The 21,886-nt window shown below is 37.6% G+C and overlaps 1 protein-coding gene across 9 annotated transcripts in view; it reads right to left on the bottom strand.

Moving 5' to 3' along the window:
• The window catches only part of POU2F1 (POU class 2 homeobox 1), a 204,640-nt gene that overhangs the window by 26,701 nt on the left and 156,053 nt on the right, over positions 1 to 21,886 (bottom strand). For 8 of the 9 annotated variants that reach the window (XM_086393904.1, XM_086393908.1, XM_086393912.1 and 5 more), the window contains 7 exons: positions 21,550 to 21,669; positions 18,556 to 18,744; positions 17,016 to 17,142; positions 15,502 to 15,596; positions 8,991 to 9,164; positions 2,309 to 2,450; positions 281 to 426 (listed from right to left, as the gene is read on the bottom strand). In XM_086393904.1, the coding sequence (XP_086250030.1) occupies positions 281 to 426; positions 2,309 to 2,450; positions 8,991 to 9,164; positions 15,502 to 15,596; positions 17,016 to 17,142; positions 18,556 to 18,744; positions 21,550 to 21,669 (993 nt within the window). The remainder of the gene's footprint in view (positions 1 to 280; positions 427 to 2,308; positions 2,451 to 8,990; positions 9,165 to 15,501; positions 15,597 to 17,015; positions 17,143 to 18,555; positions 18,745 to 21,549; positions 21,670 to 21,886) is intronic. The other variant, XM_086393905.1, reaches the window with a different exon arrangement.

The raw sequence follows: 21,886 nt of genomic DNA, 5'->3' as shown, positions 1-21,886 counted from the left end.
GTCATATTAACTTAGAATGTTATTCTTATATATATATTTTTTTTTTTTTTTTAAGGAAAATTAATCATGAATGAAACAAATGCCTTATTTATTAGTGGGAATTTAAGAATTTTTCCAGTACTTCATACACATAATCTCATTTGGACAATGTGAGGAAGCCAAGAGTTCTGGTTCCAAACACTAGAATTTAGCCAAACCAAACTACTTGTGTTTCCCCTGTACATAACGTTAGTATTACACAGACAATCCCATGTATATGAAAAGTTAAAACCTCACCAACCTCCAAGAAACTCTTCTCTAAGGCCACACGAATGTTGGTCTCTATGCTGGTGCGTTTCTTCCTCCTACGGTTCAAGCCCTCAATCCCCATCCCTGGAGAATTCAGGGCACTTGGGCTGGAGAGAGCTGAATCAGATGAGAGGTTCTCTGTAAGAAAGAAGAAAACACATAAATCAAATTAGCTGAGTATGATTCATGCACATAATATACATATTAACAATAACAATCAACCAAAATACTTTAGGCTAAAAGCAAGTATGAAAGGTTATTATAACTTATATTAAAATATGTTCACTACCATGGATCTTTCCACTGCTCTTACTGGCATTCTCTGTCCCAGGATGGTTCATTATATTGTCACTGCTAGTCTTTGATTTGTTTCTGACAAGGCAGTCTACTACTCCTCTCTTTACTCTAAGCTCTACCTCTTCTGCTTTTATGAGAGTTCTGTTCTCCTGTTTTGGTTTTGCTTGCTCTTTTATTTATTAACTCTAAGGATGAAAGGAAGAAAACCTGGAAATTATTGACTGTTAAATGTTTATCTTGCAAATGACCTCTCATTTTATTTCACTGGTATTCCTCTCCTTCCCCTCAAACCAAACAATGAAACACTTTTAAACTAATTAAAGTTTAAACAAGATTCGGTCATTTAATAGTTTAATGACCCTGAGCATGTCAGAGACATCTCTGAGTTTCTTTCCACTCTGTGTTCTACGAAGGGAACAGACCACAGGTTCTCTCACCTGTGGGACTCAGTAAGATTACAGATGCTGAGGCCGTATGTAGAACAACGAAATCAGACTGTTCAAAGCTGGGAGTTACAGGTTTGTCTTTGCGAAAGACCTGAATTTTGTTCACATCTACAGTGAGAACCACAGTTTAGGGGATCTCTATGATTCCTTACAGCTCTCACAGTTTATGATTCTGTGACTCAAAAGTCAAAACCTCCAAAGGGAAACCGCAGCACAAAGCATGTACGTTAAAATTAATAGCTCAATTTTTTTAATGTATAAAAAGGTGGTCATTTAAAAAAAATCAAAGTATAATGGATTTACAATATTTTGTTGGTTTCAGGGATATAGCAAAGTGATTCTCAGATTGTATTTCACTACAGAGTATTACAAGATGTTGAATATAATTCTCTGTATGATACAGCAGGTCTTTGTTGCTTATCTATGTATAGTAGTAATTTGTATTTTTTGTATTTATTAAACTCATACTCCTAATACGTCCCTCCCTCCCTCTCCCATTTTTGGTAACTATAAGTTTTTTTTTTTTTCTATGTCTGTGTTTCTGTTTCTAAATGAATACAGATTCATTTGTATTATTTTTTGGATTCCACATATAAGTGGTATCATACAGTAGTTGTCTTTGTTTGGCTTATTTACTAAATATAATATTCTCTAGGTCCATCCATGTTGTTGTAAATGGTAATATTTCATTCTTTTTTATGGTTGAGTAATAGTCCATTGTATATACATACCAATGTGTGATCACTTTTTTTTTTTCTACTTTTATTTTATTTTTAAACTTTACATAATTGTATTAGTTTTGCCAAATATCAAAATGAATCCGCCACAGGTATACATGTGTTCCCCATCCCGAACCCTCCTCCCTCCGTGATCACTTTTAATAACAAAGCAGAAATACTATCAGGAACAAATTTATAATAATCCATGGAGGAAGAACCAATAAACTTGTTTTTCAAGTTTATTTAAATACATAGGCCTTCTTATCCTCTTCAACTTCCTTCAACTGTCTCTCATTCTGGGCTCAAATATAAGAAATGTTCCAAAGCTAAAAACTATTGCTGATTATGTACCTTGTAATTACTAGACTATTTAAATGAATTAGCTCCCTAATTTATGTAGTCATAATTTATGTTGATCCTCTCAAGATTAGTGAGCTTCAAGATTCTGTAGTATCAATAATGTAATAAGAAATATAATCCCCATTTATACAACAATCCCTCCTATAAAATTTCAATGATCAACAAGGAAATATATATATTTTTTATATATTTACCCACCTGCATCATTTAGCCACTTCTCCAAAAGTGGCTTTAATTTGCACATGTTCTTAAAGCTGAGGTTCAAGGCTTCAAAACGAGAGATGGTAGTTTGGCTGAAGTCATTTCCATACAGTTTACCCATAGCAAGCCCAACATCGCCCTGTACAATAATACAGAATAGGAAAGGAGAGAGAGAGAAGATTCATGCAATGTTTATGGTCTTCACTCGAGGGTGCTGCTCCAGTAACTGTTCTAGACAAAGAATCAACAATCATTCCATTTACTGGGTTCCACAACAACAACCATCCCTAAGCTGAGCACAGTATTCCAGTGAAGGTTCTTGTTAATTAGGCCTCAATGGTGACAACATTCAAAACTGTCCCATATTCTCTCCATATTGAATCTCTTGTTAATTATTGAAATATCAAGTATTTCTGCTAACTCGCAAAAGGTTGTGCTGATATTCTACCAAGTAAGTGATGCAACCAAAGTGATCTAAGTAATCTTTAAAAATCAGTTAACCTGTATCACCTACAGGGTTAATAGATGTAACTGTCTTGATAACCTTAGATATTTCTGAACTAATCCAACTTCACATAAATCACTTTAAATCTTAGAAATTATGCTTCGTTCTTTAATTTTTTTCCTGTAAAGTTATTTCTGGAAGCTGTGAAAAAAAAATCTCCTTTGCACTCTTAGTTTGGATTTCAAAGTTTGTTATAAAAACCAGGTATTCTAAAAAGACTACTTCTGTAACCATTATAGAAATTCACAGTAGAGAGTTTTGACCCATTTAGTCAAAACCTTTATGGGCACTGGAAACTTGGTAGCCGTAGAGCAATAGAACAATGATCCCCTGAATATACTGCAAAAAATATCTTTCTCTATAAGCCTTTGAAATGTATGGAGGGCTTTTCCTCCAGCTGAAACCTCTCTTATTGTATATATATAGGTAATACAAAGTGTCAGTCGCTCAATTGTGTCTGACTCTTTGTGATCCCATGGACTGTAGCCTCTGTCCTTTGGATTCTCCAGGCAAGAATACTGGAGTGGGTAGCATTCCCTTCTCATGGGATCTTTCTGACCCAGGGATCGAACTCGGGTCTCCTGCATCACAGGTGGATTCTTTACTGTCTGAGCCACCAGTTATATAGTAGAAATAATTCACACTCTCATTTTAAATAGTTTAGTGACAAGACAGAAAGGCAATATTTCTGGTCCAAAATACTACACAGCTAATTCTACTAAGACAGTCACCTCCCAACTATCTTGGCAACACTCGTTCTGAATTAGGAACATCTCACTCCTTTGATTCATCTCCCCTATAAACCACCTTTTGGATAGAACATTGTCTATTAGCACTTACATAAGGGGTTAGTCAGTGAAAAGAAAGAATATTTCTTTTTAAACTCCATTTTCTTACTGGTGAGCAAATTGTATCAAAAAGTTTAATAGAGGAGAAATGTTGGATAAAGATAAAATGAGACTTTGAGAATACTTGAACTGGGGACAGGAGGAGAAGGGGATGACAGAGGATGAGATGGCTGGATGGCATCACCGACTCGATGGACATGAGTTTGAGTAAACTCTGGGAGCTGGTGACGGACAGGGAGGCCTGGCGTGCTGCGATTTATGGGGTCGCAAAGAGCCGGACACGACTGAGCGACTGAACTGAACTGAACTCCAACTGATCTATATTCTAATCTTTCCCATAGAATAGCTACCAGCTGCATGTGTAATTTAAATTAATTCAAAGCAGATAAATTAAAACTTTAGTTCCTTAGCACCACTGCCACCTTCCGAGTACTCAACAGGCACATGTGGACAGTGATTATCCTACTGGACAGCACAGGCACAAACTCATAAAAGGTTTTCCTGACAGCTCCGAATGTACTCTCTCACAGAAGTAGAACAGAAGTAGACCATCACACTTAAATAATTTCATTGTCTAAAAAGCAACAGATGCCTCAGTTAATATACTAATTTTCACTAATTTGATATAAGCTTGGTTTAGTGCTTTTGTAATACACAACCACCTTGGGTTCTCCCTCAGAGTAAATGTTTGAACAGTTAACTCATACATAATCTGAACTAAATAATATCACTTTGATTTTTTTTTTTAAAAGCAGAGAAAAAGAGGAATGAAGATTGAGATTAGGAAATAATGAATGTATCACATGTGAGGGATGGTGTTAGAATATGGCATGCCTTATAATTATGTAATAACATCTACAGCAATCCTTTAATAACAAATTATGTAGTTAGAAAATACTGTTTAAAACACCTAATAACGTGTATATTTACTCAGAGAACAGGAATTTGTTTGTTTCAACTAATAACTTGAATGTCTAACTTACCCTCTGAGTGAATGTGTATAAACTGCATACAAAGCAATGTTAAAAAAAACTACAATTGAGGTATCTGACATAAAACGTGTTGATCTTCCCATCCCACATCAGTAATGTGTGCCTTAATCCACACAGTCAAGGTCTGTGAAATGTTGCCACTGATAAGTCAAAGTCATTTTGAAAAATAAGGAAGCGGTGTGTCAAATAATAGGATAAAACTATAAGCAGAACACCAGATCACAGGGAAGCTCCTTTATCAAAAAAAGAGAGAGGGACTTTGCTGCTAGTGCGGTGGTTAAGAATCCACCTTGCAATACAGGGGATGTGGGTATGACCCCTGACTGGGCAACGAGGTCCCATATACTGCGGAGTAACGAAGCCCGTGCATCACAATGAGAGCCCACAGGCCTCTGTGAAAGGTCCTGCATGAGGTGACAAAGGTCTGTGTGCCACAATTAAGACCCCACACAGCCAAATACATAAATCGTAAAAAAAAAAAAAAAAAAAAAAGCAAGAGAGGGAGAGAAAGACAAAAAGAGAGAGAAACAACCCTGCCAGTGTGTTCGGTCAAATGCCACAGAAAGGCAAACCACTATTTGGCATAAAAATTAAAGAAAGGTTTTTAAAAGTCTTAATAGCCTTGCCATATCACTTGGGCAACAATCTCCTAGGAAACAAAGAGTATGCTATGCTAATAGCTTAAGAGCTGAAGCACTGCTAAACATGCCAACCTTATACTTATTTAAGCTTATTAATTTATTTCTACCAATCTAGTTCTATATTATCTTAGCTTTCTTTTTAAAAGCCAGATGGTTGAGATAGTTCAAAAGTACTAAAATCTTTATGAATTACAATTTGTTTCTTCATAACTGAGACTCTTCACAAATATGCATTTTTTCTAAAATTATTATATGTATTAAAAAACATTTTGTTCTCAATATATAATGTTTCTTTGAGCAAAAATACATTACCAAAGAAATATAAGGAACAAAACAGGGATGTCATCCTTGATTTTTTATCTACTAGAGTAGGTGGTATGTTACAACACTTTCAACATAAAATAATTTGGATAATATTTTAGTGCTGGCTTAAATTTCAAACAGTAATTATATTCTCTGGGGAAAAAGCCATCAGGCTTTTCCTGATTCTATTGAAATACCCAATCTAATCTATACTTCAGTAATTTTATTTCACCTAATGATCTTGCTATGGCCAATGCGTTCTCTTGGCTGAACTCTATTAGCCTTTGCTGTTCTGTATTCCAAGGGCAAATTTGCCTGTTACTACAGGTGTTTCTTGACGTCCTACTTTTGCATTCCAACAACAGAAGACTCTACACGTGGAATCATCAGATGGTCAACACCGAAATCAGACTGATTATATTCTTTGCAGCCAAAGATGAAGAAGCTCTATACAGTCAGCAAAAACAAAACCAGGAGCTGACTGTAGTTCAGATCATGAACTCCACAGTGCCAAATTCAGATTTAAATTGAAGAAAGTAGAGAAAACTACTAGACCATTCAGGTATGACCTAAATCAAATCCCTTATGACTATACACTGGAAGTGAGAAATAGATTTAAAGGATTCGATCTGATAGACAGAGTGCCTGAAGAACTATGGACAGAGGTTTGTGACATTGTACAGGAGACAGGGATCAAGACCATCCCCACGGAAAAGAAATGCAAAAAAGCAAAATGGCTGTCTGAGGAGGCCTTACAAATAGCTGTGAAAAGGGAAGCAAAAAGCAAAGGAGAAAAGGAAAGATATAAGCATCTGTAAGCAGAGTTCCAAAGAATAGTAAGGAGAGACAAGAAAGCCTTCCTCAGCGATCAATGCAAAGAAATAGAGGAAAACAACAGAATGGGAAAGATTAGGGATCTCTTCAAGAAAATTAGAGATACCAAGGGAACATTTCATGTAAAGATGGGCTCAATAAAGGACAGAAATGGTATGGCCCTAACAGAAGCAGAAGATATTAAGAAGAGGCGGAAAGAATACACAGAAGAACTGTACAAAAAAGATCTTCACAGCCCATATAATCATGATGGTGTGATCACTCACCTAGACCAGACATCCTGGAATGTGAAGTCAAGTGGGCCTGAGAAGCATCACTACAAACAAAGCTAGTGGAGGTGATGGAATTCCAGTTGAAATTCCAGAGCTATTTCAAATCCTAAAAGATGATGCTGTGATAGTGCTGCACTCAATATGTCAGCAAATTTGGAAAACTCAGCAGTGGCCACAGGACTGGAAAAGGTCTGTTTTCATTCCAATCCCAAAGAAAGGCAATGCCAAAGAATGTTCAAACTACCGCACAATTGCACTTATCTCACACACTAGTAAAGTAATGCTTAAAATTCTCCAAGAGGGGCTTCAGCAATACGTGAACCATGAACTTCCAGATGTTCAAGCTGGTTTTAGAAAAGGCAGAGGAACCAGAGATCAAACTGCCAACATCCGCTGGATCATGGAAAAAGCAAGAGAGTTCCAGAAAAACATCTATTTCTGCTTTATTGACTATGCCAAAGCCTTTGACTGTGTGGATCACAATAAACTGTGGGAAATTCTGAAAGAGATGGGAATACCAGACCACCTGAACTGCCTCTTGAGAAACCTGTATGCAGCTCAGGAAGCAACAGTTAGAACTGGACATGGAACAACCGACTAGCTCCAAATAGGAAAAGGAGTACGTCAAGGCTGTATATTGTCACCCTGCTTATTTAACTTATATGCAGAGTACATCATGAGAAACGCTGGACTGGAGGAAGCACAAGCTGGAATCAAGATTGCTGGGAGAAATATCAATAACCTCAAATATGCAGATGACACCACCCTTATGGCAGAAAGTGAAGAGGAACTAAAAAGCCTCTTGATGAAAGTGGAAGAGGAGAGTGAAAGTTGGCTTAAAGCTCAACATTCAGAAAACGAAGATCATGGCATCTGGTCCCATCACTTCATGGCAAATAGATGGGGAAACAGTGGCTGACTTTATTTTTCTGGGCTCCAAAATCACTGCAGATGGTGATTGCAGCCATGAAATTAAAAGATGCTTACTCCTTGGAGGGAAAGTTACGACCAACCTAGACAGCATATTAAAAAGCAGAGACATTACTTTGTCAACAAAGGTCCATCTAGTCAAGGCTCTGGTTTTTCCAGTGGTCATGTATGGATGTAAGAGTTGGACTATAAAAAAAGCTGAGCGCTGAAGAATTGATGCTTTTGAACTGTGGTGTTGGAGAAGACTCTTGAGAGTCCCTTGGACTGCAAAGAGATCAACTAGTCCATCCTAAAGGAGATCAGTCCTGGGTGTTCATTGGTAGGACTGCTATTGAAGCTGAAACTCCATTACTTTGGCCACCTGATGCGAAGAGCTGACTTACTGGAAAAGACCCTGATGCTGGGAAAGATTGAGGGCAGGAGAAGGGGATGAAGAGGATGAAATGGTTGGATGGCATCATCGACTCAATGGACATGGGTTTGAGTGGACTGTGGAAGTTGGTGATGGACAGGGAGGCCTGCGTGCTGCGATTTATGGGGTTCCAAAGAGTTGGACACGACTGAGCGACTGAACTGAATGATCTTGCATCACTACATAAATGTCATTCAGCTTAATTATTTTCCTGCTTTATCTGTGACACATTAATCTAAGAGTAAGTCAGCAGGAATGGTTAGAACAACAAGCTATATACCTAGAGCTTTAAACAGGTTTAAACCATTAAATTCATTCCGCATTAAAAACCCTTTGTTAGGTGACATTTTAAAATTTAATTTGGATTTTGATTAATTTGGATTTTTCATCTTCAACAGATTCCTATTTAGTTAATCAGCCTCAGTTTGGTATTACTGTTTGTGTGTGTATGAGTTTCCATTACTGCTTCCTTTTGCCCACAAACTATTTTAAACAAGTCTTTCAAATATTTCCCCTTTCAGCTACTATAAAAGGAATAAAGTAATCTTTATTCCTCTCATTCTTACTTATATACAACACGAAGGGCTAGAACCAAATGTTTTTCAAACGACACAGCCCTCAGTATATTATAGTTATTTCATTCCCCAACATAATCTCTTAAGTTCTCACCATTTATGGGTATAATTCTAATTTCAGAGGCCTGTGTTCTGAGAGAAACGTTAACAATTTTAGCATAATAGTAAATTATTTATTTATACATGAATAAAAATGATGAAAATCTAAACTTACAAATGCAGGAAATGGCTAAGAAAAAGCTACAGTCCAAAATTAAAAACAAACCTGAAAAATATACTGCTCCTTAGAAGTCTCTTTGGACATGGAATGCAAATATTTGGACCTGGCCAAGGAAGGAAGCTTTAGTTAAAGGTAGGTTCATCCTACCTGAGTGAATCCAAGTTTGATTCGTCTTTGTTTGAAGGTCTTGGCAAACTGCTCAAGCTCCTCAAGGTCACTGGGCTCCTCCAAGCTGGGAGTATCAATCCGCTTTGGTGTTGCCTGGCTCTGTGGAAGTGTCTGAATTGGGGTTGCTGCTATTGTGCGTGTTGGGGTTGCTGGCTGTTAGAGAAGGAACAGAAGAATAAGAACACACATACACTAAGAAATTTAAGTTTATATCTGGAATGCTGCAAGTAAACAATTTACACGAACAGCTATATTCAAGAACTATGAAGACCATATAACACTGTGGCAGGTACAACGTAACACCCAGTGAGAACAGCAGAGTGTGGTGCTATATACACTACAATTACAGTTAAGGTCAAACACATACATCTGTGGAAAAGACCTGAATATACAAAAATGAAATCCATTATCCTTGAGTTTTCGAATGGTCTGAATACACGCATCTCATGTCATTTAAGAAATCAGTCTTTATTTTTAAGAACCTGTATCACAAATATGTCACTTAAACTATAAGCTTCAAAACAGCAGGAACCATCCCTGTCTTATCACTATCATATCTCCTACTTGTAATAGAATATTATAAAAAATAAGATTATTAAAAACTATTTTAAGGGGGAAAAACAAATCACCTATAGTTTAAATAACTTAATAGCTTCATTTCTGACTATTTGTTCAAGTTTTCTTCCATAGAGCTTCATTTTTACACTGTTAAATTTATCTATAACCTCTAGAAGTTTTCTTCCTCCTGCACATCTACTGATCTATTGTTAACCTTAACTGTAATTATAGTAACAAAATTTTATACTCTGCTCTTCTCCGTTAACATTAGGTTTCAATTTTTTCTACTATGGTGTTTCAGTCATCTTAATTGTCAAAGGTGGGCTGAAAGGTAATTATATCATAATAATAATTTATTTAGCCATTTCTTTATCGTTAAGACATTTTTCATTTGTTTTTACTAACATAGATGATACCACAATGAAACACTGTGCATACAGTCATTTTTTCCACCTAATTAGTTCTTTGAGATAAATTCACAAAGGATTTTTCTGTAACTGGATAAAGAGTATATACTACACACAATTTCACGGCTTTTGGTATACATCATAATGCTGGTTCTCAGTGTACAATGTTCCCACATGATTTGTGTTAGCAGTTTTAAAAAATGTTTTACTAATTCAGGAATAAACTGTACTTTGCTAATGCCTTAATTCTTATTTCTTATTACTTAAAGCCAAAATTTTCCCATGTGTTAATTATTACCTGTACTTCCTTTCATGTGAATTAACTTTACATCCATAACCCATTTATATATTAATGGTATCCTTATTCTCAAAGATCTCATCAAATGTTATAAATTAAGCCTTTGTCTGTTGTAGTAATACAAATAATTTTCCCACTCTGCTTTTCTCCTTTTATTTTTCAGTGTATGTAAGTGTTGAATTATCATTTGGGTGAACTATTTTTTCTTCCTCAGTTATCTGCTGTTGCTTCAAATCTGAGAAAGCTTTGACTTATTTCTAGCTAAAAATATCCTGCTTCTTCGATGTCTTTAAAAATGTTTAATTATTTAAATCCATCTAAAGTTTATTTGGGACATAAGGGTATACTCTATCTTTTCTGACTCACAAGCTCCGAGTAGAACCCTCCTTCTGAGTACTCACTAGTGACAGGTGCTGCCCTGACTGCATCCTAACTGCTCAGCCAACCCTCCCTGTGAACAGAAGCCCAGGTGAGAGATTACAGGACAGGATTACAGATGGAGCCTCTGGTTGTGTACTTTTTTCCGTATAATTTTAATGCGTCATATTCCCCTAAATTTTACTTCATTAGTAATATGCTCTCTCCAACTGAACTAACTGCCCCTGAAAACTACATAATAGGAATTGCGCATGCCTACACTTGGGGTAAGCTCCTTTCTACCATCCCTCTTCAATGAAGACAAAATTAATCTCTCTGGCGTGCTGACACTGAGAAAATTTTAACCTGACCACCTGGAGGAACCCAAAACTTTACCAACCAAGTTAGAGTCCTATGTGGTTATAACTTCCCACTGAGACTGGTTGATGGTTAGAGATGTGTCTCAACTATCAGACAGTCGCTTTATTTCCAGGCTTGAAGTAGCCCCATTCTCAAATAGTAAAGGACTAAAAATAGCTTGGGTACCTTTTGGTGGAGTGGTTACAGATAAGTTACCCCAACTCCAGAAACCTCAGGCTGGACTGGGCCAGATCTAGAAATAGTAGAGTAAAATTCAGTGAGCAGGAGTCAGGATGAAGCTGTCAGCCCTGCCACTGTTTACAAAGCTTGTAGGTCAGAAAGGAACTGCTGCTATAGGTTTTCTTTTCAACCTCATTTTCATAATTCCGCTTATTCACAATTAAATGCACCATTTAAAAGTGTACAGTTGGATGGGTTTTGACAACTATATGTAGTCATAAAACTCTTATAAGCGATTAAGATGCAGAAAATTTCCATCACCCTCAAAATTTCCTGGGCCCTTTGTTGTCAGTCCTCACCCCTAGCCCCACCCCCTGGCAACCACTGATTTGATTTCTGTCCCTATAGCTTTGTCTGTGTAAAATGCCATGTAAATTGAATCATGCAGTATACAGTTTTTATGTTTGTCTTCTTTCACCTGGCATAATGCTTTTGAAATTCATACATGATGTTGAATGTATCGTAAATACATTTGTTTCTTTGGCTGAGTAGCAATCCATCATATAGATATGTCAAAATTTATGTTATCTATTCAGCAGTTGATGGATATTTAGGCTGTTTATAAAAGCTCTATGAACATTCATATACAGGTCTTTGTGTGAGCAAATGCACTCATTTCTGAGAGTATAGCTGCTGAGTCATAAGTTGTATTTAACTTGAAAAAAAAAACCGCCAAGTTCTCTAAAGGGCCTGCATCAATCCACAACCCCAGTGGCAACGTTTAAGAGCTGGGTTTGCTTTATATTCTCACCAACACTTGGTATTATCATAGTCTTTAATTTTGCCCGTTCTGCTGGGTATGTAGTGATATTTCATTTGCATTTTCCTCATGACTAATAATTTTGAGCATCTTTTCATATACTTATTGGGTATTTAATGTGCCTTCTTTGGTATTTAATTTGCCTTCAAATATCTTGAAATATTTTGCACACACCCCCTTAAAAAAAACAAACAGGTTGTCTTATTGTGCTGTATGAGTTCTTTATATAATCTGGATATAAGTCTTTTATTTTTATACGTTTCAAGAATATTTTCTTCCAGTCTGTGGCTTTTCTTTTCATTCTTTCAACAGAAACTTTTAATTTTTATGAAATTAAATTTATTACTTTTTATCTTTTATGGTTAGTGCTTTTTGTGTCCCACTTAAGAAATTACCTTATCCAGGGACCCAAAGACTTTCCCTTAAGTTTTTTTTTTAGAAGTTTAGGTCTGCAACCCATTTCAAATTAATCTTTGTATATCACTGTGAAGGAGAAGAGGGTGACAGAGGATGAGATGGTTGGATGACATCACTGCTTCAGTGAATGTGAACCTGGGCAAACTTCGGGAGATAGTGAGGGACAGTGAGACCTGGAGCGCTGCAATCGACGGGTTCCCAGAGAGTCGAATGTGACTGAGCAACAACAATATCGTGAAATAAGGAGTGAGGTGCTTTTTTTTTCTGCCTATGGATAGTCAGTTGGTTCTTGATGATGCAAGTCTATCGGACTTCTGCTCTATTTCTATTCACATGCCATTATCACACTGTCTTTCTTACCATAGTTGTATAGTAATTCTAGACAACGAGTAATCCTTTAACTTTCTCACTTTTCAAAACTGGCTATTCCATGACCTCTTCAATTCTGTACAAGTGTTAGAAACACCACACATATTTCTTCAAAGAAAGCTGTAGATATTAATTGGGATTGTGTTGAATCTATAGATCAATTTGGAGAGATCTTGTTTTACGAATCAAAGTCTTCATGAACACATTACATCTCTCCATTTACTTAGGTCTTCAATTTCACTCAGCAAGATTTTGTAGTCTTCAATGTATAGGTCTTATGAACATTTTGTTAAATTTATTCTTAATTACTGCAAATATTTTTCTTATTAATTTCAATTTCCAAATGATTTTTATTAATGTACAGATTTTTGTCTATTGACTTTGTATCTTGCTTGCTAAGTTACTAAGTAATTTTGTATCATACTTGCTAAGTTCACTTACTAATTCCAGCAACATTTTTGTAGATTCTTCTGAATTTTCTGCATAGATAATCATATTGTCTGCCAAAGGAGACCCTTCCTGTTGGGGGCCAGAGTGAGGCACTCTGCCCGTGGCAAAGGTCATGAGGAAGGAGGCTCGACATACGCAAAGGCGGGATCGAGCCTCAGGAGTCCCCCTGGAAATCCTCAAGCATCTACCCCCATAACCAGAGCCTGCCTACTTTACTACTTTGTGCTCTTACCTACATCTCTGACTTTACGGGGGGCTGTCCCCCACCACCTCTTTCGGAGAAGGAGTTAACTTAGGGCTCCAGTTAATAAAAATTCCTGGGCATGACAAGAGTGTTTTAACCTACAAACTCCTCTGAAGGTTCTCTAGCCTGCCTGATAGGCTGGTCCGGCCACATGTGATTGCTCACAGCCTCCCAACCGTGAGAGGCACGAGATGCTTTAAACCTTCTAAAAACAGGTTCCTTAGAAAAGTTAGAAAACCATTAGTATAAGTATAGTGGGCTGATTAGAAACTGTATTGGTGAAGGGTTTTTCATTTATTGAGCCAATGTTTGTTGCTAAGTCTCCACATCCCCTGCCCTTACACACATAAATGAATATATAGAAGAAATAAGTATTAACCTTTGATATAAATCACGTTAGACCTTAGGCTAAGTAAATTTTTTCCTTAACTAAAACCCACTACACCCTCACCCTATAGGAATGTAACTTTATTTGGGTGGCGTCTGTTTTAAGAATAATCACCCCTGGAGAAATAAGTGTCCTGGTTGACTGACCGCTGTCACAAGGAGAGGGTCATAAATTGTCAGCAGGCCCCCTGGCCAGAAGATGATGTAATACCCCTAAGACCTCTGTATACATTTATATGAAGCACCTGACTTTGATAAAAGTCAGGACTGCTGACCCCACGTGACTTTAGCATAACATCTCAGTGTATAAAAGCAGACCATGGAAAATAAAGAATTGGGATCAGTTTCTCGAAATACTGGTCTCCCCATGTCGCTCTCTCTCTCAAACTCTGGCCGAGTCTCCATCTGGAGCGCGGAACCCGCCATGCTTACTAATTATGCCTGGGCTTCTAAGATCCGACCGGGGAGGCCTCAGTGTCTCCTCTCCTTCAGGAGAACGGAAGGATGCCTGCAGCCTACGAAAGTGGTTGCAAACTTCTTGTCTTGAAGTTTTATTGGTCTCCTGCGTAAACCAAGCTACTCAGCCTCTTTTCTCCACTGAATTTTCCTACTGCGCTATCCTCATTCTATTACTCTTTACATCTTTAATTAATATCTAATTGAAGCTATTGTATCCTGATCCTCGCCGATGCCGTCCCCGCTTTGAACTCCTTGGATCAGCTGGGGCTGGACCCCGGCACCTTCCTTTGTAACCTACATGTTCTTTATTTTTCTTATCTTACTGCATTGCTAGGCTCTTCAGTACAATGCTGAATAAAAGTGGTAACAGTGGATAACTGTTCAGTCTTTATAATGTTTTTTTTTTTGGTAGATGCCTTTTAGCAGGTTGAGAAAGTTACTTTCTGTTCTTAGAAGAGTTTTGTTTTTTTTTTTTTAAATCATAAACAGTTGTTGAATTTGGTCAAATCTAGTAATTTGTTAGTATCAAGTGATAACTTCCATAGTTATGAACAAAGAGAATCAGAGATGGAAGGTGAATTGAGGATCAGCTAGTTTAATCATCTACTTTACAGATAAGGAAATGGAGGTGCAGAAAGGAGAAATGATATGCTCAAAGTCACAGCTAGGAAAGAAACAGAACTAGGTCTAAAGCCTTAATCTCTAGATGCCTAGACTTGTACTTTTTCTATAGTTAAACTCTGGAAGAAATTAGCTAAAGCAACACAGGAAAGTTGAGATGGGGAATAAACACAGGGATAAGAGTGTCTTCACAGTTTCTGAGCAAGAGCAAAGAACAATGATGGTTTTAACTGAGGCGCTAGGTGTCTAACTCAAGTGGTAATCTCTCCTGTCATATATCAGGGGAGGGTGGTCCAAGAGCCAGAACGCATTACTCATTCAGTGCTAACATAGTTATTCTTTATGAACATGTAACAAAATAGGGACTAGCTGAAGGTTTTCAAAGACTACATCAATTTGGCAGCATTTTTTTCTATGAAGCTGAAAAACCTAGCTTTGAAATTTTGGTGAGTTTTTTAAAAACTATTCGAATTATTTTTATTAGGGAGTTGAATTAGACAGAGCCCCAAAGTATTTCAAGACAACAGGATAAAAGAAAGCAACCCTCATGGAAGAAAACTGACCTGGGAGGTGAGGGCGATGCTTGGCTGAGACTGTAGGAGGTTGGCTTGGCTTTGCTGAGGTAGTTGTGTTAAAAGATTTTGCGCTTGCAGGAGACCTACAAAACACAAACATGTTATGTCCAACATTAAAGATTACCTTGAACATATGGCATAAGAAAGTGACGTGAAAATTTCAACTGATATCCTGATAGTCCTACTGGTCTTAAAACTCTTAAGGTCTTATTTGCCTACAGTCTTATTAAATACAATTCAGTCGTATTAAATTCAGTCTTATTAAATACAATTTGGGCAAGAAGATATGGAAAAATGTAAAACTGGTATATGTCTTTGGTGTAACCTAACCTCTCTGGTTGATCAATTTTTTTATTTTAGGAAGGAATAGGTGAAAGTGAAGAAGTATTTTAAATGGAAGCAACTTGAAACTCCAAAAAAAAAAACAAAACCCCCACAAAGCTCTACTTCTTAACCCAAAAGCAATTAGAAGCTGCTAAGGCGATGATGGCACCCCACTCCAGTACTCTTGCCTGGAAAATCCCATGGACAGAGGAGCCCGGTAGGCTGCAGTCCATGGGGTCGCTCAGAGTCGGATAGGACTGAGCGACTTCATTTTTACTTTTCACCTTCATGCATTGGAGAAGGAAATGGCAACCCACTCCAGTATTCTTGCCTGGAGAATCCCAGGGACAGGGGAGCCTGGTGGGCTGCCGTCTATGGGGTTGCACAGAGTCGGACACGACTGAAGCGACTTAGCAGCAGCAGCAGCAGCAGCAGTACATGCTAGACCAGAGAACTGTCTAGGTCATGAAAGGGGCAGGCTATCTTATTCGTTTAAAAGTGGAATAGGTATGTGTACAACAAAAGATTTTTGAATGATTAAGAAAAAAGGCTAAAAAACAAATAATGAGGAAGCAGTAATGCACTAATATTCCTTGGGTTGAAGCCTTGATACTCTAATACTGTCTATATTGATTCCATTAACCAGCCCAACAAACATGATTGCACTTTATACAGAAATAACACAACAACATTTGGCACTAAAAGGCCTTGAAGATTTTTTTTTTATAACTCCCCAAATTTGTACAGTTTCTAACATGATACCCTCTTTTTCTTAAACTTTAAAAGAAAACCAATGATTGTTAGAAGCATATACTTTCAATGCTCAAATCCTCAGCCCACATTCTTTGAACACATTCCCATGAAAAACTATCAAAACAGTAGAAGCAATTTATTCAATATATGTGCAGCAGTTGAATTTAATTGAGACTTTTGGTCTAACTCACAGTACTCCTTACTGAGTAAGCATATGAAAGGCAGGGAATGATGACCTTCAATAATGAGGTATGCATGACAAAGTTTTTCTCAACATGAATATTGAGCTTAAAGTTAAATTAAATTAAAAAAAAAACAACACTGTTTTAATGGACAGCTTCCGGGCCAAAATATAATAGTTAGCATCTGTGTGGACAAGTGGACAGCCTTGGTGCACCACTAATAAGCTCTAAGGAGGTGCTCACCCTGCTGGCCCTGGGGCGTCTGTGAGATGATAAACTGCGCTGGTTGCAGGTTGGTTGTTGGATGGACCAGTACAAACTGTTGCAGGTTGAGATTCTGCTGTTGAAGTTGTTGCAGTTGTTGCAGATCCTAAAAAAGTAGGATTAAAACAGGGATTGGAGATTCTGAAATAAAAGTGTGCTTAATCTTAAGTTTCCCAGTTGATGAGTTCTGTCATCCAAATAAAAAGAGAGTCAATATCTGACATTATTATAAACTCCTAACAAGGATGTGCTCTGAATATGTTCCGAAGCGTGTGAAGGAACTTGGAGCTGTGACAAGGACATGCTGTTTCTATGAGTATATATTGCGTCATGACTTAATGCGAAATCTAATTTTCAATAGTTAAATGCTTATGGTTGTATCTTTAACATGTAGAGACCAACATGAGCTTTAGAAGTCAAGTGAGAAAAAAATATGTTGCTTTTTTAAGTGACGGAATTTCCTCTTGTAGAGCAAAAATTAAGTGTTATGTCTGAACCTGCATCAATAAATTAAAAGACCTATGAAATCTGGCACCAGCCTAATTCAACTGAGAAAACAGTGCATAAATTAAAAAAAAAGCTATCCATATAAAAATCTGATCTATAACATATTAAACTTGCTTATATTGGCTTATTATTTCATAATTTTTAATGTCATTGCATGTATATTATCTTATTAGAATAATGTCAATATAGAGTCTCACAACTTAGGCATGAAAAACACTTATTTGGTAATAAAAAAATGGGCAAAATAAAAACTGACTATTAAATAATAATCATAAACATTAGTCTGATATCTATTCTGTACTTATAGTTTATTGGCTTTTTTTTTTTTAATGTTTAGTGAACTTCTAGCTATAATTTAAGCCCATTTCTGAGTCTTCTTTGGGCGTATAAAACAATTATCTGCATTGGACTCATAACAACTCTTCATCATTTCACTGATGTGACTACTTCTACTTTTTTCCTCTCCTTGAGACAAAGGTTTCCATTTACTTTTCCTCCTTGGTAGAACTGTCTATGCCTCTCTAAATAAATTTTTATTATCTCTGGATACTCTGCCCAAAAATGCAAAAATTAAAGCCAAACAACACTCTAATGCAGTTCCGCACAAAGCCAATCACTCTGTAGCAGAGAGATGGTTCTCAGTTCCTCTTACACGCGGGTGGCAACACCCACTGCAGAGCGTGTGAAAGAACGCGGGCCTGTATAATTAGCTAATTAAATAAATATAGTGATCCTCTGCTCCAGAAATACGCAGCTAATTATTCGAGAGCTGCCACCTAATATAAACAGTTATTCAAATAATTGGTTATGTGTTTATAATACTAACTCAAATAAGCAAACAAATGTATTATTTCTAGTTCAGCAGTAAAGAAGTCTTCATCACTCACCTCGCTGATTTAGAGCTTCTCAGGCCTTTAAGCGCCCACACTAACAATCAGAAAGTGAACTTAATACCAAAGAAACTGCCATTCTATTCCTCCCTTCCCGCCCCAGCGATAAGTCACTCACTCACCTGTGCGATCTGTATGGGCTGAGACAAGGGGATCTGCGTCATGGGTGTGGCGGCGGAGGCGGAGATGGTGGCCCCGGCAGCGCTGTGCTGTTGGCTGGCGGAATGCTGCTGCACGGCAGCCGCCAGCAGCTGTGCCTGTGCCTGAGCCTGCTGTAGTAGTAACTGCTGCTGGGCTGGTGTCAAAGTCAGCTAAACAAAGTCAGGACAAACAGTCGGAAAGAGTTAAAGGAGATGGGCCCCCAGTGCAAGCCAACTGCTTTGAAGTAAGTAACTCAAGTGGTATTAAACCATAGCTACCCAACTTCATATGGCAAGTATGAGGCTAAAATGTTCATCAGTGATCAAGCTACCATTACTTGCAGACCATTTACATTAAAATAGTGGTCCTCACTCTGGACTTAATCATTCAAGCTTGTCCAGGACCAAAGGTTCAGGCAAAAAAGTAATTAACTAGTAAGCAACAAAGAAAAGAATCAATACTGCCAGGAAATGAAAAGATATTTACATCCAACAGAACAGCAAGTCATTAGTGAGATGAATAAGGAACAAGGATGCTGGATCTGACCAGGAAAGAACTGATAAGGCCCAGCTTCTTCTAATTAGCATGAATCCCTGCCATATTCCATCACTTTCATTATGTTCTAAGATATGATTAAAGAATATGAGGTCCATTTGTTTCTTTTCCCAGTCTCCGTACAGCCTCCTCCCCAACTATCTTTTCTGTTACTGAAAGCATGGGGTCTCTGCAACTTTACATCCTCTTTCCAATATATTATTTCTGTGAAACAGGTGGTGACAGCCACTCTCTTTAGAGGCAAATGAAGCCCCAGGCCCAAGTTTGACAGACGCTCCAGCCACATGAACCTGCATTCCCAAGTGTCTCTTACTCTTGTAAACACTAGGCACTCAAACAAAACCCAAACAAGAAAATAGGAAATGTATTTGAAGATTTTAACTTGCTTTCAAAATGCAGCTTTTTTCAAACACACTTAAAGTGTTAAGTATGTTCTACCTTCTTTTTGGTGACATGTTCTGATCAAAGCAAGAAGGAATATTCTGAAGAGCAAGTATGTCATTTAGTGGCATAATCCTTTTTCAAAAAAGGTCCAATACAATTTGTGTATTAGAGACAGAATCAAAATTAAATCATTCAAAATCCCAATACCCGTCAAGATAGATGTTTATAAATATTTTATATAATATGTAAACATATATTAATTTCTATTGATGGGATTTTGTAAAACAATTTTGCAACTATTCTTAAAAGAGCCTTCTGCTACCAAAACATACTTAACTGAAATGAAGGAAATAAAATATTTTGTAGGTTGATGTGATATGAACTGAATAACAAACAACTTTTCCTTACCACTCCTTTTGACTCCCCCACAAAAGATAATTTAATACACAAATTTTCAACATTGGAAAATATTTTTAATGGGGCCTCAGAGAAAAGACATCTGAAAAGTTAAAAGCTTAATATACTTGCACAGGTCAATTTACTACCAATATTGAAAGAGACACATGTACCCCAGTGTTCATCGCAGCACTGTTTACAATAGCCAGGACATGGAAGCAACCTAGATGTCCACTGGCAGACGAATGGATAAGAAAGCTGTGGTACATATACACAATGGAGTATTACTCAGCTATTAAAAAGAATGCATTTGAATCAGTTCTAATGAGGTGGATGAAACTGGAGCCTATTATACAGAGTGAAGTAAGTCAGAAAGAAAAACACCAATACAGTATACTAATGCATATATATGGAATTTAGAAAGATGGTAATGATGACCCTGTATGTGAGACAGCAAAAGAGACACAGATGTAAAGAACTGACTTTTGGACTCTGTCGGAGAGGGCAAGGGTGGGATGATTTGAGAGAACAGCATTGAAACATGTATATTATCATACGTGAAACAGATTGCCAGTTCAGGTTTGATGCATGAGACAGGGTGCTCAGGGCTGGTGCACTGGATGACCCTGAGGGATGGGATGGGGAGGGAGGTGGGAGACAGGGTCAGGATGGGGAACACATGTACACCCGTGGCTGATTCACATGACTGTATAGCAAAAACCACCACAATACTGTAAAGTAATTAGCCTCCAATTAAAATTAAAAAAAAACTTTACTACCAAAAAAACCCAGATGACATTTATTGAACACTATGACATGCCAGACACTGTTCTGTGAGTTTCACCTACATCACTACTCCTAACCTCTAAAACAATTCTGTGAGCTAAGTATTAACATCTCCGTTTAACTGAAGGAAACCTGAGGCACAGAGAGATGAATTAGCCAACAAAGTAAACTGAAGAGCCAGGACACGACAGCAGAGGTTTCATTTTAGAACACTGTGTGTGTGTGTGCTTGGTCACTCAGTCATGCCCGACTCTTTGTGACCCCATGGACTGCAGCCTGCCAGGCTCCTCTGTCCACAGAATTTTGCAGGCAAGAGTACTGGAACAAGTTGCAATTTCCTATTCTAGGGGATCTTCCTGACCCAGAGACCAAACCTGTGTCTCTTGCATCAGCAGGTGGATTCTTTACCACTGAGCCATTTGGGAAGCCCCTTAGAACACTATACAGTAATTTTAAATGTTTTTCTTTTATAGGTACTGATCCATTCTTTAACTTCTACTCTGCAGTGATGTTATAACTCCAAACTGACAACCGCTGATACAATTTCATCACTGTAACTATTTGAACCATGGGAACATGATTCCACTGCAGATGAAGCAACAGTTGGAACACTGGTTTAAAAAAGTTAGTAAGTTTACGCAGAGCCTATCTGCCATAGTAAGAAAAAATACACTGAAAACTCATGACAGAGATAGCTCTTTTTTCAGAGCTGTTTACAATGTAGAAAACTGCTTTAAAGACATATGCCAGGCATAGCCATGTATCTGCTACAGTCAACAGATCTAATCAGATACTGGCCAGTGGCAGTACTGACACAGAGGAAGTTTATTACAAATCTCTCAGTGAAAACTCACCCCAGTTATCTGTCCTCCAGCCAGCATAAGCTGGGTCTGGGGGATGGCTGCCTGCACTGAAGGCTGCTGGGAAGGCTGGCTCGGCTGCTGTGAATCCCCCGATTCTTCATTAGGTTTAGACTGAGGGGGTGGGGGGAGAAAAAAAGATTTAATAATTGATTTTTTAAAAGTACTAATTTCATATTTTGAGATTTACAACACAGACTTATCTAATCATGAGTTTTCCAACTTCACATTTCCTTTCTTATATCTTTGTATTTTCCTAATTTTACGTATTAAGTTTTCAGACTTTTTATTCCCAAACTAGCAAAGCTGCTTAGTTTTTCTCAATTTTTAA

The sequence above is a fragment of the Bos grunniens genome, chromosome 3, assembly GCF_055505025.1.
Source record: "Bos grunniens cultivar Pamir isolate PY7600 chromosome 3, Bosgru_T2T1.0, whole genome shotgun sequence".
NCBI lineage: Eukaryota > Metazoa > Chordata > Mammalia > Artiodactyla > Bovidae > Bos > Bos grunniens.
The sequence above is the reverse complement of the archived record's forward strand: the minus strand, read 5'-3'. Positions and strand labels throughout refer to the sequence as shown.